General features: G+C 38.3%; 1 protein-coding gene across 2 annotated transcripts in view; it reads right to left on the bottom strand.

The window, feature by feature from the left end:
* Positions 1 to 6,103: 6,103 nt before the first annotated feature.
* LOC115212067 overlaps positions 6,104 to 16,151 on the bottom strand; it is a 34,401-nt gene continuing 24,353 nt past the window's right edge. Inside the window, exons 13-17 of one of the 2 annotated variants that reach the window (XM_029780876.2) lie at positions 15,070 to 15,188; positions 13,388 to 13,567; positions 11,844 to 12,420; positions 8,275 to 8,364; positions 6,104 to 6,411 (exon numbers count right to left, since the gene is read on the bottom strand). In XM_029780876.2, the coding sequence (XP_029636736.1) occupies positions 6,269 to 6,411; positions 8,275 to 8,364; positions 11,844 to 12,420; positions 13,388 to 13,567; positions 15,070 to 15,188 (1,109 nt within the window). In that variant the 3' untranslated portion in view covers positions 6,104 to 6,268. Of the gene's footprint in view, positions 6,412 to 8,274; positions 8,383 to 11,843; positions 12,421 to 13,387; positions 13,568 to 15,069; positions 15,189 to 16,151 lie in introns of both variants that reach the window. The other variant, XM_029780874.2, reaches the window with a different exon arrangement.

Raw genomic sequence — 16,151 nt, 5'->3', positions numbered from 1 at the left:
TCCCTAAATCTCTGTCCATTTGCAGGATCTTTAAGCTTCCAGATCCTTCTTCTCCATATTTGTCGTCTTCTGGTTGTCCTCCTAGTCCTGATCCTAAAGTCACTAACTACCAGTCTATGTTGTGGGGTACATTCTTCACCTGGGAAGGTTTTGGCATTTATAGCAGCCATCTCTCCCTTTGCCTTGTAAGGATGTAGTCAATTTGGCTGGTATGTTGGCCCGATTGGTAAGTGACTAGGTGGCTGGTAGGTTTCCTGAAGTTAGTGTTGCAAATCATAAGATTATTTGCATCGCAGAACTCCAGCAGCCTGGTCCCTCCTCGTGCGGGAGCCATAGCTATAGCCTCCATGTACGCCATGGAAGCCCCCAGCATGTCGTCCAACGTGACCATTGAAGTCACCAGCCACAAAGATAAGGACTCTGTGTCGTTCGTCAACGAGGTAGTCTGCAGTAGAGTGTCATAGAATCGGTCTTTCTGTCCATCGGGTAGCCCCGACTGAGGAGCATAGGCTGATATAATGGTTGCTAAACTATGATGAAGCACTAATCTAATCTTAAGTTCTGTCACATACTCTGATTATCTCAATTACTTTATCTACCCATTTCTCAGCGATAAGTATACCCACGCCACCAACCCCGTCAGTGTTCCCTGCCCAGAAAATCTTGTACCTGCGTTCCTTGCCTGTGAGGAACCTAGCTGATCCTCCTCTCCACCTTATTTCTTGCATGCAACATATATCCACACATCTACGTTCAAGCATCTCGACTATCTCACCAGACCTACCTTTCAGAGTGCCAACGTTGAGGGTTGCCAACCCTGAGGGTGTGGGAGGCATGGGCTCTAGAGACCCTGGGACGGTGGACAGTAGCTTCGTGTACCTGAAAAGAAAGCTCGCATTTGGCAGAATTCATGTGCAAGAAATGAAGTAGTAAAGTAGCCTTCAGTACAACCTGCATAACGCTAGCCTTTCATATTTTGCACTGTATGAACATTACCTTACATAGGTCGAGACTAGGGGTAGGGAGGGGTAGGGATGGTGAGAACATTTGCAGTCTTCATGGGAAGCAACCCCGGAATGGCAGAGAATAGGAACTTCCGGCATGCGTGGTGGTGGTGGTGGTGGGAGGGCGGGTGCACCGTGTCTGAGTAAAGAGGTTCTGTTAATCGTATGAGCTAGCAAATGGGTTTGTATGAATCGGGAGACAACACTAAACGAAAAATTGAAAAATCAGAGTGGCTATGAACCTGTAGACAAGTCTAAACGAAAAAAAAAAAAAATGTTTGAGCTAGACAGGGTAATGAGGGAATACTGAAAGAATGAGGGACAATACAATGAGATGGAAATTGGAGAATAGAGAAAGAATAAGAATAAGTGCAAGAAAGAAGGTAGTCGTAGCGAGGTTGGACGATTCACTTAACTTTTAGCCATTCATGATCTGTGCGTATTCTTTATATATATGCATATATATATATATATACATATATTAATCAATATAGGGTGGCAAAAAAATTTTGTAGAATTTTTTTGCCACCAGCGGCCTAGTGGGAAAAAATTAAGTAGTCATAGACCATTTTTAAGTTCAACATCACAATCAAGGACGAACCATAATAGGCCATTCACCCACTAGAAATAACAGCCAAAAGCTTCAACCGCAAAATAACATCAATTCCGTAAACCAGGAGAAAATTAAAAAAACATTTATTGATGTGTATTTGCGGTTGAAGCTTTTGGCTGTTATTTCTAGTGGGTGAATGGCCTATTATGGCTGTTCCTGATTGTGATATATATACATATAATTATATATATATATATATATAATAATATATAGATATATATATATATATATATATGTATGTATCTATCTATCTATATATACATACATACATACATACATACATACATACATACATACATACTACATACATACTTACATGCATGCATACAAAACATACATGCATGCATACATACATACATACTACATACATACATACATACATACATACATACATACATACATACATAAATACATACACCATACATACATACATACATACTATACATGCATTTATTTATTTAATTATTTATTTACGTATATATATATCCAACAAGAAGCTAAACAAAGGGCAGAAGTCCTGCAGAAACAATACTGCTCTGTCTTTAGTGATTCCATTAATATTGACGCAAGAGATGTGAACGATGTCGATCCTCAACATCTAATTTCGGATGTAATTTTTTTACTGCTCCATACGTCATAGCAGCAATAAATGAGATGAAACCCTATTCTGCTGTAGGCCCTGATAGATACCCCGCTAGTCTCCTAAAGGACTGTAGATACCAACTTGCAGTCCCTCTAACTAACCTCTGAAGAAATTCTCTAGACTCAGGCTATATACCGAAACAGACAACTATCGCTCTCGAAGTCAACTAAGGTCCAATCTCATCCACCTTCCATATCATTAAAGTGGTTGATAGGGTGATGAGATCAAGGATAGCAGGGCTTCCTGAAGAACTACAATCTCCTAAATTCAAACCAGCATGGCTTCCTCTGCGGCAGGGACTGTCTAACACAGCTCTTACACCACATCGATGATATCCTTAGATCTGGTGATGTCATATATCTTGGCTTCAGTAACGAGTCGACCCCAATATCCTCATCAAAATTGTCAAATGTTAGAATCGGTGAAAAACTACTACACTGGTGTCCCTCAGGGAACTGTCTTGGGCCCGCTTCTCTTTATAGTCTATCTAAACGCAGCAAGGTGAAAATATTCGCTGATGTCTCTAAGCTCCAGAAAATTATCAATGGAGAAGACCGAACTGTATTTGTTATTGTTGATGGTGATACTGTTGCTTCGGTGCCGGTCCTGCTTTTTACAACCACACCAAATGGTTGTCGTAGAAGTGAGAGAGAGTGTGTGTGATCTTTAATGAGGCTGTAGGCACAGTTATCTCCCTTGACAGCGGGTTCAAACAAGCTAGCATGGAAAACAGACCTTAAACGACGACGACGACGATAATGATGATGATGATGATGATGACGTTATCACATTATTTAGACACTGCAATTACTGAATAAATGACTGAGGGTGAACAACCATCATGGTTAACTAAAGACTTATCGTCAGTAGAAGTGATCTGATTTAGTATTGATTGATATCCAAATTGGATCGTATATGGTCATCTCGTTATATTGATAAAATTTCATCGTATTAAATGTGCAGATATTGTGTGCAAAATTCTGCTGTATTTCTTGTGAACATCAATTGAATAGCTGGCATACTACATAAGTGAGCCCCATCACTCCTGACTTTGTTTCCTCATAACTTTCAGAAAAATGAATGTTTGTTTTAATGAAATTTTCTACAAATACGCTTCAGATGTTGAAGATTCTGATTATAACACAGTTTGTTTTAAAATGATTTTCTTTGGGTGGACAGAGAAGTTCCTGAAAATTCACATGAATCAGTTTGGTTTTCTCAAAACTTTCCGAAAAATGGCTATTTTGGGGAGGATTGGAGAGCCAAGATTGTAGACGGCATCCCCTGGTGTTAGCTGAGCCACCACCAAGATGGATTGGATGCTGAGTATGGCTTCCTGGAATTCTGTCTCAAGACAGATCGCGTTTATCATCTCCAACTTGAACGGGTTTCACTCAAGCTCAATGAGTTTTATGAAATTTTCCACAAATACCTTTCAGAGAGTATAAATTACGATTATATTGGAATTTAATATGAAAAAAAAAAAACTGGTGGCCTCGCACACATACATACTGACACATGTCACGTATATCTATAAAATGAAACTTGAAATTTCAGCAAAAACTGTGGTGTGTGTCGGTTTGCATACATACATGAGTGCCATTTTTTATTTTCACATCAAAATCTGGTATAATCGGAATTTACATATTCTGAAAGGTATTTGTAGGAAATTTCAATACAAAAAAAAGGGACCCAGTTTTCTGAAAGTTTCCATCCCCACTTCCACCCCCAGGATTTTTTTTCCCAATAAATTCTGATATAATTGATATCTACTCTATCTGAAGCCTATTTGCAAAAATAAATTAATTAAAAATTTCATTACAATTAGCCTACCTCATTAAAGATTCTAAGTTGTAGTGCACCTGAGCACTGTACACAATTATTATTATTATTATTATTATTATACCGATGTAATCAGAATCAGCATTGTTGCCGTTTAAGTATTTTACAGCCTGACAATATATTCTATCAAAACAAATAAAAAAAAAACACCCAGAAAAGACTCCACGTGCATGTGATTCACATTCTGCACTTGGTGGTGCAGCAAAAACACAAAATAAAAATAACACAATTGAAAAACAATCATAAACCTTTCTTTATTGCAATAATAATGACGATGATGATGATGATGATGGTAATTATGATGATGATGAGGATGATAATGATGACGATGATGATCACAACAGCAAGTGCAATTTAGTGATGACATCAAGATGGAATTTGGCCAAGACAAATGCACAAAAGCTACATTTATCACAGGGCAAGTGACAGAAACGATCCATGTGAAACTTGACCAAGAGAATATTATAAAGGAGTTGGAACCAGGGGCGAGTGGGGTTACAAATACCTGGTGGTATTTGAAGGGGATGGGATTAAGCATGTAATGATGAGGAGGGAAAGATCAGAAAAAAATGTTCAGATTAAGGGCAATCCTCAAGACAGAGCTTGGTATTTTGGGATTATATCCACCCCACCAGGGTCATAATCTTTGTTGGGTGGAGGGCTTCAACATAATGAAAGGCAAAGTCAACCTCGGCAGAATTTGAAACATAGAGATGAACGAAATGCCACTTAGCATTTTGCCCAGCATGCTAATGGTGCTGCCAGCTTACCACCTGATAATAATAATAATAATAATAATAATAATAATCACCAAGACCAGAAAAATGTTGACAGTACACGGAGCCTTCCACATAATACTGAGTAACACTGATAGGCTGTACTTATCCAGAATAAAGGGGAAGAAAGATTTGATCAGTTGCCAGAACTGAACCGAAGCAGAGTGGTATATAGAAAATGGCATGGAGCCAGTGTTGGAAGACACGAAGAAGGCCAGCATCAGCGAAAATGAAGATTGTGTAACTAAAGAAAAATTTGAACAAGAAATGAACAAAAAAAGGAGAAAAAACATGGAAGGAGAAACATGAATGGGAGAAATGGTGATTCATTAGTTATGATTTCATATACACAGGCACACAGAGGGTTGCATGCAAAGGACTATGAATGTATGATGTATATATATATATATATATATATGTATGTGTATATATGTACATATATATCCTGTAAAATATAATAATGGTATTTCTATATAAGTTTAAAGCTTATGGCAATCACCGGCTTTCCTATGCGGATAGAAAAGCCTTCTTTTTTCTGTGGAGGGCTTATATGCCCCTTTGTTAGACTATTTTCCTTAGTCATTGCACGGTGATCGCTGTAAGCTTTAAAGCTTGTAGAAAACTACCATTATTATTATTTACAGGATTGTAAACATGGCACTGTATAAAAAAAAACATTCATATATAGGCGTAGGAGTGGCTGTGTGGTAAGTAGCTTGCTTACCAACCACATGGTTCCGGGTTCAGTCCCACTGCATGGCACCTTGGGCAAGTGTCTTCTACTATAGCCTCGGTCCGACCAAAGCCTTGTGAGTGGATTTGGTAGATGGAAACTGAAAGAAGCCCATCGTATGTGTGTGTGTTGTGTGTGTGTGTGTGCACGCATGTGTGTGTGTGTGTGCGCATGTGTGTGAGTGTGTTTGTCCTCCCAACATCGCTTGACAACCAATGCTGGTGTGTTTACGTCCCCGTAACTTAGCAGTTCGGCAAAAGAAACTGATAGAATAAATACTAGGCTTACAAAGAATAAGTCCTGGGGTCAATTTGCTCGGCTAAAGGTGGTGCTTCAGCATGGCCACAGTCACATGACTGAAACAAGTAAAAGAGTAAAAGAGAAACTGAATACATATATATATATTATATATTATTTATATGTATATACCTTGTATGTATGTGTATACATGCATACACATTATATATATATATTTGCAAATATATTTAAACATATACATATGCGTAAGTATGTATATATGTGGAATATATATTTAATTTCTGTACATACATATGCATGTGTATATGTGTATATATGTAGGTAGGTATGTAGGTGGAAAGCAGACAAGAATACAAGATATAACAAAAGAGGGCATCTTTGCTTAAGTTATGAGTTATTCTAGAATTGAGCGTAAGGGTTATCGGTGCTGTGGTAATGAGGTCCTTTGAATCTATTTATAAACCGCAGCCTTACAGCGTTTAATATCAAGGCTGCAGCTATACCAAGAAAGAAACCGCCAAATATACTTCCAGCAAGTGTACCTGTAAAAATAAATATTTTGTAAATATATTAAAATACACAAAATGCGTTTTTTAAACTTTTGCAAAACTAAAATGTTTCTAAAGGAAAACTGGGTACAAAAGATGTAAATTTTTGAGCATTTAAACATGATTAGGAAGTTGTTTAAGTTCAGGTCAGTCCTGGTATGCAGACATTGCCCAAACGAGCTTAATACCAAATTCAGAATTCATCAAAGGTTGGGACCTTGTGCCATACAGCCCCTACACAATTCAGGGTCACAACACAAAAATACACAGCAACACAATTACTCTCCTTCAACTGGCCCCGTTCTATTAAACATTATTTCAAATCAAAGAAGAGAAGGATTTATTCAAAACTCCCTTACACTACAAAGGTGGTCAAACATCTTTGGATCGATCCCTCATCATGAAATATCAAACAAATGACTTGGTTTATGGTACAAGTGACTTTTAAAGATTCAAAGGAAATGGTACTGAGGTGGAAATAATGTTGAAGTTCGGCTGAAAAATCTTTATATTTCATCAATGACACAAGGATGAAGTTGTCATTAATCCACTGAACAAGATCTCTTCACTGAATCTAATGGCTTATATTTCAAACCAGAGATGGAGATGTAAAATAATTTGGACTGTTGAGAGATGTTGTTGGGTGCTTGATGTTGGTGAAAAATGAAAATGCCTTTCTAAGGCTGCAGGTAAAAATAATTAAAAGAATTCATGAACAATTGACAGAAGTTTTATTAACTGCACCAAGTGTTTTCTGTGTTGGCTTTGGATGAAAACTAACAGTGCCAATTACATCCCAGGAGAGACAGACTACTGGGATCTATGACAATCTAACTGGGATATAGCAATCTGTGACTGGACCATCACGATTGGGAAATAGACACACTTTATTCATGATGACAAAAAAATCTGTGTCTTCTAAAGTTCAGAACACCTTAGATAAGTTGATTGAAGGCCATGGGGCAACAATAGTGGACTGTACCAAGAAGATGTGGTCGTTCATAAACAAGCTTGATTTACAGATAATTCAGCTTCAAAGGAGTAAATTTGCCTTTATCAGTCATCTCGTTAAAACAGAACCATCAGAAGCTGTAATTATCAGCTGTGTCAGCCATTTGAAGAACTTGCAAATGGACATGAGAAGATGCTTCCAAGATATACTCAACTTGAAGCCACTGAAGTGGCTTTTTCACCTTCATCATTATGATGTTATTAGCGACCAGGATCTTAATCCCAAACTTGCAGCCGTTTTTCTTGATCTTAAGGAGAATGCAATCTTAATGACAAAGTTGGATAGAGAAGGCCTTCACGGTTGGCTGCAGGTAAAGACAACATTTGCAACACTTTTTCATGAAGCAATCCCGTTCTTCCTCTATAGCTGGATGCCCTTCCTAATGCCAACCACTCCAAAAGTGTAGTGGGTGCTTTTACATGCCAAGGGCACGAGGGCCAGTCAGGCAGTTATGGCAACGACCACGCTCAGAAGGTGTTTTTTTACATGCCACCTGCATGAGAGCCAGTCAGGCAGTACTGGCAATGACCACGCTTGAATGTTGTTTTTCATGTGCCAATGGCACAGGTGCCAGTAAGGCAACGCTGGCAATGATCACACTCGGATGGTGCTTTTTATGTGCCACCTGCACCGGCACCAATCCGTGGCCCTGGCAATGATCCCGCTCAGATATGCTTTTAACGTTCCACTGGCATGGGTGCCAATCAGGCAGTACTGTCATCGGCCACGTCAGCGATTTTGATTTTAATTTCACTTGCTTATGTGTCTATCTTAATGTATGCATATGTGCGTGTTGTCAAGTCATCAATGAAAAATAAAGTGCAATTGCGTAAAAGCTTACTTACTTCGAGTAAACATATCTTCGCTACTTTGTGACAAACTTTCAGAGCAAGTTTTTGAAGTTGTTTGTGTTGGACAACTGCACACCATGGGTCCTGGAAGGATGAAAGCGGCTGGTGAAGAAATAATATTTCAGTTTCACTAAAAACATCTAGTTTCATCCCACAAAATGTGATTTTTTTAATATTTTAATTAGACATAGGAGTGGCTGTGTGGTAAGTAGCTTGCTTACCAACCACCTGGTTCCGGGTTCAGTCCTACTGCGTGGCACCTTGGGCAAGTGTCTTCTACTATAATCTCGGGCCAACCAAAGCCTTGTGAGTGGATTTGGTAGACAGAAACTGAAAGAAGCCCGTCGTATATATGTATATATATATATATATATATATATATTATATATATATATATATATGTGTGTGTGTGTATATGTTTGTGTGTCTATGTTTGTCATCCCCCCCCCCCAACATCGCTTAACAACTGATGCTGTTGTATTTATGTCCCTGTAACTTAGTGGTTCGGCAAAAGAGACTGATAGATTAAGTCCTGGGGTCAATTTGCTCGACTAAAGGTGGTGCTCCAGCATGGCCACAGTCACATGACTGAAACAAGTAAAAGAGTAAAAGAGTCTTTTCCCCCTTTCAATTTTACAACTTCCGACCTGAAAGATATCCTTCCTGCATTTTATACGAATTTAGCTGAGTTGTTTTATTTCAGCTTAGTTTCACATTATTCTCAATTAAGTCTATTCTTTTCAGACATTGTGTATCTGGGATCACATTATCCAATGTGCTTCCCATGTTTTAGACAGTGGTGATTGATATCAGGGAGATGTTTTTAGCAGCTGGTGCTGATGCCATGTGGTGTTGGTACCATGTAAAAAGCACCTGGTGCTAGTCTTAAACGTGCCTGAATATACACATTTCTATTCTCTCTCTCTCTCCCCTCTCTCTCTGTATATATGTGTGTGCATGTATGTGTGTGTGTCTTTCATAATCATAATCACCTTATAACTGCATCCAGAGTAGCATGACCTGCTAGCTGAAGATACTTGTCTCGACTTTGCAAACATATATATTTTCAGTGAAAACGTTACTCCAGACTGATGACGAGCAAGACTCAGAAACATGTCTCTGAGTGCAGGTCTAGCTGTTGGGGGTGCTTGTCTCCCCTTTGTAAACATAAGGACACAGGAAATGTGTCTAAGCCAACAGGAAGCGTTGATGCTTCCTAGGGCTAAATAGCGGTGGTGTGATTCCCTTTATGGGACTGTCACATTAAGTTGACAATATACAACTGCTCTATCGTTCCGCCACTGCTTATATCTCTCCGAGATATTTAGAAATTTAATATTTCTAGATTTATAGATTATTGTGTGAATAAAATTATATCAAACTCCAAGTATAAGAAAACAGCCTAAGACCCTGTACAATTTCCATAAAATACATCAAAACACAACAAACAAACCACATAAATACCAAACCCCCAAACATTAACAAAAACACAACCACAGCATGGAATCCAATTAAACAAATCAGAGAATTTTCTAACGGATCTCATTGTAATTTCGACGTAAATTGCAAGGCGAACATCTCCTCTCATCTGCAAAAAATCAATTGCACTTTTAGGATATCATTCAAAGCCTGCAAGGTCATCAAAGCAATTTCAAACTCGTTAATGATTTCCTTTGATGTGAGAAAGGAAAACTGAATTTGCTGCTTAGATGTTAACTTAATTTAGTATACATTGGTTGTACTCCGTCGGTTACGATGACGAGGGTTCCAGTTGATCCGATCAACAGAACAGCCTGCTTGTGAAATTAATATGCAAGTGGCTGAGCACTCCACAGACATGTGTACCCTTAATGTAATTCTAGGGGAGATTCAGCATGAAACAAGAGTGTGACAAGGCTGGCCCTTTGAAATACAGGTACAACAGAAACAGGAAGAAAAAGTGAGAGAAAGTTGTGATGAAAGCAGGGTTCACCACCACCCCCTGCCAGAGCTTTAAATGTTTTCACTCAATAAACACTCACATTGTCTGGTCTGAGAATCGAAACTGCGAACCTATGACCGCAAGTCTGCTGCCCTAACCACAGGGCCATTGTGCCTCCACAGTATATATAGGTATATCTAAATTCCCTTTCAGTTGTATTACATTTATTGGTTGTAATACAGGAAAGATTATACATATTGTGTTTGGACACTGCTCATCTGGTGGATTAGCTTCTATATACACTACACACAGGGATTTAATCTCTACATACAATATCCACTTAATATATTGGTCTCTATATACACTATGTACCTGGTGGATTAGTCTGTGCATCCACCAAACTTGCGGTGAGGTAAAGTTTGTGTGTACCGTACACTTTAGTGGTAAGTCTGCATACAATGCACACTTGAAATAGAAAACAACTTCTCGTGTCATCAGTTTACTTCTGGGGAAGAGTCTAAGTTCCAAAGAAATACGAGGAATTATGTCTTCCTGTAACCTGCTTAATAGAATCTATTAAAAAGAAATGGCCTTATGAGAAAATGGATATGTGGATTAGATTCCGAGTATTCTCAAATACATGTTTAAAATGAAACCCATTCTAAGTATGTCCAATAACAAATTTGTTTGTTGTTTGTAGCAAAACTTCAAGAACAATTTTCTAAACCTAGGAATTCTTTCTATTGCCTGGATTGTTTAATTTGTAATATGTAAACAAAGACTTATACTTTCAGAACTACAGAAAATAAAATTGAGCTCAGACATGAGTAGAAACAGATTAAAGAATTTTACTTCCTGAAAATTTAATTCAATCATCACTGATATTTTATCAATATTTTTCTTATGAGTTCCCTGTTCATTTGCAAAACAGTTTCTTGGCAAAATACAAAGAACTAGTTTGCTGCTTGCATTCATCAGTCACATATAAGTGTGTGTTTAAAACTGCTAGAGATGTTTCATGTGGTAATTGTAAGTACTGTACCAGGTGTAATTAGAAGAGATATTACATAGGTCCTGAGTCTTTGATCAGAGCCAAAACTGAACAACATTTCCTGATTTGGGGTAAAGATTGTTTACCAGCATAACATGGCAGTCCTGGTTTAGGACAAATGTTGCTGTAATTTAGCCCCAGAAGACATCATCTCCAGCAGGCTATACGACACAATCTGTGTCCTTATATTTTCGAACAAGGGAATCTAGCTCCCCCACTCAACTCAAAATCATAAGGACTCAGATCATGTTGCATAGCCAGCTGGAGACGATGTCTCCTGGGGCTAAATTACAGCAACATTCATCCTAAACCAGGACTGCCATGTTATGTTGGTAAAAAATTTTTACTCCAAAGTACTGTTGCTGAATATCTCTCGTTGTGAGATTTACAAATAGTAATTTTCACATTTCCTGTTTTGTTCTGGAAATTAAATTCTCAGTTAATAGAACTAAATGTTGTTTAATGAAATTACGTAAATCCCTCAGCATTTTACATTGTATTTTATTTACGCAACTGCAGGGGCCCACTCACGTTTTGCTCTTGAACAGATCAAAGTAAACATGAACAATACAACCGAAGTAGATTACTTACGAATGGTAGAAAAGTTAGGGAGTTTGGTTTTGGCCTTTCTCGTCGAACTTGGTGATTTTGAAGTCATGGTTGTTGTGCGAAGATGTTTATTTGTTGATTTCTTGTTTGATAAAGTCGTTTTGAAAGTAGTTTTGGAAGGTGTTGATGTCTGGGAGCTCGTGAAATGTCTTAATGCTGGAGTAACGGATGAAACTTTGGGTGCGTTTGAGGTGGTGGTGTGTTTAGTAGAAGGAACAGATTTACTTGAAGGAGATGATTTAGTTGGGGCCTTTGAAGATCTTCGTGTGGTTGAATGGACAGAAGTTGTGGCGAAGGATGTTATTATTGGTTTGTTTGAGGTTTTATGTTTAGTAGTATGAACAGGACGTGTAGGATGTGGAGATGAAGATCTCAAAGAATGTTTCGTGCTGTGAGATGCGGTTGATTTGAAAACTGAACTCGTGGTGACTGGTTTGCTGGTAACTGTTGCCTTATGTGCAGTCGTTGATGATTCCAGTGTTTTTGTGGTTGAAGAGAATATTCTGTCTGCTGAAGACTTCCATATGTTCTCAGCCGTGATGTTCACAATCATCTTTTCCTAAAGTTCAATATTTCAGATAACAAAAGATTTTACTAGAATTATACAAGCAATAAACACTCACACACACAATTGAATAACTGATACTTCATTCATTAATTCTCGTTCATTAATCCACTAAACAGAGGTAAGTGACAGATTTCTTCCAGAGAAGAAAAGCTTCCGAAAAGCCTTTATGAGGAGTTTACTTGAACAGTGTGTAAATGATAAGTCTGGGCTGGGCCTGCAATGATCATGATCCTTAGTTCTTGTTTTAATTCTAACTTCAAATGAAACGTTATCAAATGAAAATAACCAGCCCATTCAAAAGGACCTTGGATCATAGGGCGACATGCTGTGCTTGAGGAGAACTCTTGAGTCAAGTACAACAACATCAAATCAAATCACAATCAAATGGAAACTGTAGTTGTGATTCCTGTAACGGTGGCACGTAAAAAGCACCATCCAAACATGGCCGATGCCAGTGCTGCCTTAACTGGCTTCCATGTCGGTGGCACGTAAAAAGCACCATCCTATCGGGGTTGATACCAGCCCCCTCTTGCCCCTGCAGTAGCACGTAAAAAAGCACCCACTACACTCTCAGAGTGGTTGGCATTAGGAAGGGCATCCAGCTGTAGAAATACTGCCAGATCAGACTGATGCCTGATGCAGCCTCCTGGCTTCCCAGAACCCAGTCGAACCATCCAACCCATGCCAGCATGGAAAACAGACGTTAAACGATGATGATGATGATGATGATATCACATTTAATTGTATTTCAATTGACAAGTTGTGGTGCACCTGAGCACTGTATACAATAATTTCGTTATTATTATTATTATTATTATTATTATTATTATTATTATTATTATTATTATATATGATGATGATGATGAGGATGATGACTCAACATATGATAATTTTACCAGCAGACGAGTATATACAATGACGGAAACTGTGCGAAACCCTTTTAGCTCTCTATACATACCTTCGAATTTATTTTCATTTCAATTGAAAAATTCCACTGATTCATCATAAATCCTCGGATCATCACGTATGCCATTTCATTATCTTTTATGCCGCTTCGAAAACGTTTATTTTCTTCTTTAGGGGCATCCAGCAGTGAAGCAGAAAAAAATAATTTCTTTCCATCCAAATCAACATCCATCTGAAACCAGACGTAAATTAATTCATTAGAAAATAAGGCTCTGATGTTTTACAGTCAGCTTTGTATGTGTGCATACACACACACACACACACTGTTACTTCGTTAGAATACTAATTAGCTAAGTGGAAGATGTTTCAAACCTACATAACCGCATTGCTGCCTTTCACATCTATTTGTCCCTAGACGTAGGTATAGCAGAGTGGTAGGAAGCTTACTTCCCAACCACATTGTTTTCGGTTCAATCTCTCTGCGTGGCAACTTGAGCAAGCGTCTTTTACTATAGCCCCAGGCCGACCAAAGCCTTGTGAGTGGATTTTATAGGCAGAAACTTAAAGAAGCACTTCGTTTATATATATATATATATATATATATATATATATTCTTTTACTCTTTTACTCGTTTCAGTCATTTGGCTACAGCCATGCTGGAGTACTGCCTTTTAGTCAAACAAATCAACCCCAGGACTTATTCTTTGTAAGCCTAGTACTTATTCTATTTTGCCAAACCACAAAGTTACGGGGACGTAAACACACCAACATTGGTTGTCAGGTGGTGGGGGGGGGGGGGCAAACACAGTCTCTCACACACACACATATATCAGGCTCCTTACAGCTTTTTGTCTACCAAATCCTTTCACAAGACTTTGGTCGGCTCAAGGCTATAGTAGAAGACACTTGCCCAAGGTATCATGTAGTGGGACTGAACCTGGAACTGTGTGGTTCGGAAGCAAGCTTCTTACCACACAACCACTCCTACCCCTATATATATATATATATATATATATATGGTGTGAGTGTGTTTATGTCCTTGTAACTTAACAGTTTGATAAAAGACACCGATAAAATAAGTACCAGGCTTTAAATGTTGATAAATACTGGGTTGGATTCATTGAAGTTTGTCAAGGCAGTGCCTCAGTATGGCTACAGTCTAATGACTGAAACAAGTAAAAGATGGAGAAAAAGGTACACACTGGAATTGAACTTATGGAATATTGATGAAATCAAAGTAAATATCATCATTATAGTAACCCAGCCACCTAGTTGCATTATATATTGTTGAGCCTCTCGGTGGTGAGGTGGCTGAGTTCCTTTCAAGCATTTGGCTTCATGGGGGAAAAGTGGCTGAGCTCCTTTCGAGTGTTGGGCCTCATAGAGGCAATAACGAAGACCTTTGGCATTATGTCGTGCTTGAGAAGAAGACCCATCAAGCTGAGCAAAATCGCAGTCGTGGCAGATGTGCGAATAGCAACCATACTGGTAGCATGTAAAATCACCCATTATACTCTTGAAGTGGTTGGCATTAGGAGGGGCATCCAGCCATAGAAACCATGCCAAATCAGACTGGAGCCTTCCAGAATGCCAACCCATGCCAGTATGGACAATGGACTTTAAATGATGATGAGGATTTATCCCAGCCTCCACATTAGGTACACCATCCTTTTTATCACAATTTCGTTATTGTATATACAATCTTCTATTTAAGAATATAATAGGAAACATTACCTCTGTCTGAGCGATTCGAACAGGCGTTATTTGACTCATTTTTGAAAGTGCTACTTGTAATTGCTGAACTGAAGAATGATCTGTCAGGTGCCTTAGAATTGTCCTGCTTTTATTGTTCACTGGTAAGAAATAAAGAGAAAAGCAGTGAAAGGAAAGACAATGAGAAAATGTCTTTAGACATATTTGCTCATATCTAGAGCAAGTTGGACAAGGGACTGGATGTGTTTGTAGAGAAAGATTATTTTCTCACTGTTGGTAACAGTAATTAACAATTATGTAGCGCTCAGCTCAAACACCAAGAGGAGTAAAATCACATGGAACTAAAAAAAATGGTAAGAATTGCAACAACAACAATACCAGTAAAAAAAGAAAAGCGAAAGAGAAAATATAACAAGAAAACAACTGACAAAAAAAGTAACTTCAAATTCCTTTTTACTCAACTTGCTAGAAATTGCAGCCAAATCAATTTCAGATAACACCCAACTCTCTTTTTAAGGAAGGATATATTGAAGAATGTGGTTCGGAATGAACTATGTCTGAATAAAAAAGCAAGATGTGTTATAATATTAAAGCGGTGATTCGAAACCAAATCGCTAAAATGTTATGTCGTGGCCAAACTACAGCAGCTTCATGTAATCAATCTATTAAGCAACCAATCAGCGTCAAGCAATCACATGATTCAAACTTTTGGAATCTTCTTTCCATGGCTTACAAAAAGCCAGTTTTGGTGCCAACACTTTTTGCAGCGCACGTCTCATTTGTTGTCAAGGCAGCTGAGCAATATCTGCCTCCATTCCTGACACATCAGATGATTCCAGATATCTGCACAGGTATTGGTCTTTTACTAATAACAACAGCAATAATCATATACATTTTTATTCATCACCACAAACAAACCAGGTAAAAATAACTTTAATCATCAGTCATCGTGATCAGATCTGAGCTGGGATTAAACAACACTGATAGTGACTAACAATAACATCAACAACATATCATCTATCTTGTCTCACATTCATATTATGTTGAGTATCAGCACCAACAAAAACGAATGTAGGTACATGCCATACCAGTCCTTCCTTTCC

Source organism: Octopus sinensis, linkage group LG5, assembly GCF_006345805.1.
Source record: "Octopus sinensis linkage group LG5, ASM634580v1, whole genome shotgun sequence".
In the NCBI taxonomy this organism is placed as follows: domain Eukaryota; kingdom Metazoa; phylum Mollusca; class Cephalopoda; order Octopoda; family Octopodidae; genus Octopus; species Octopus sinensis.
This window is presented reverse-complemented; position numbering and strand designations above follow the sequence as displayed.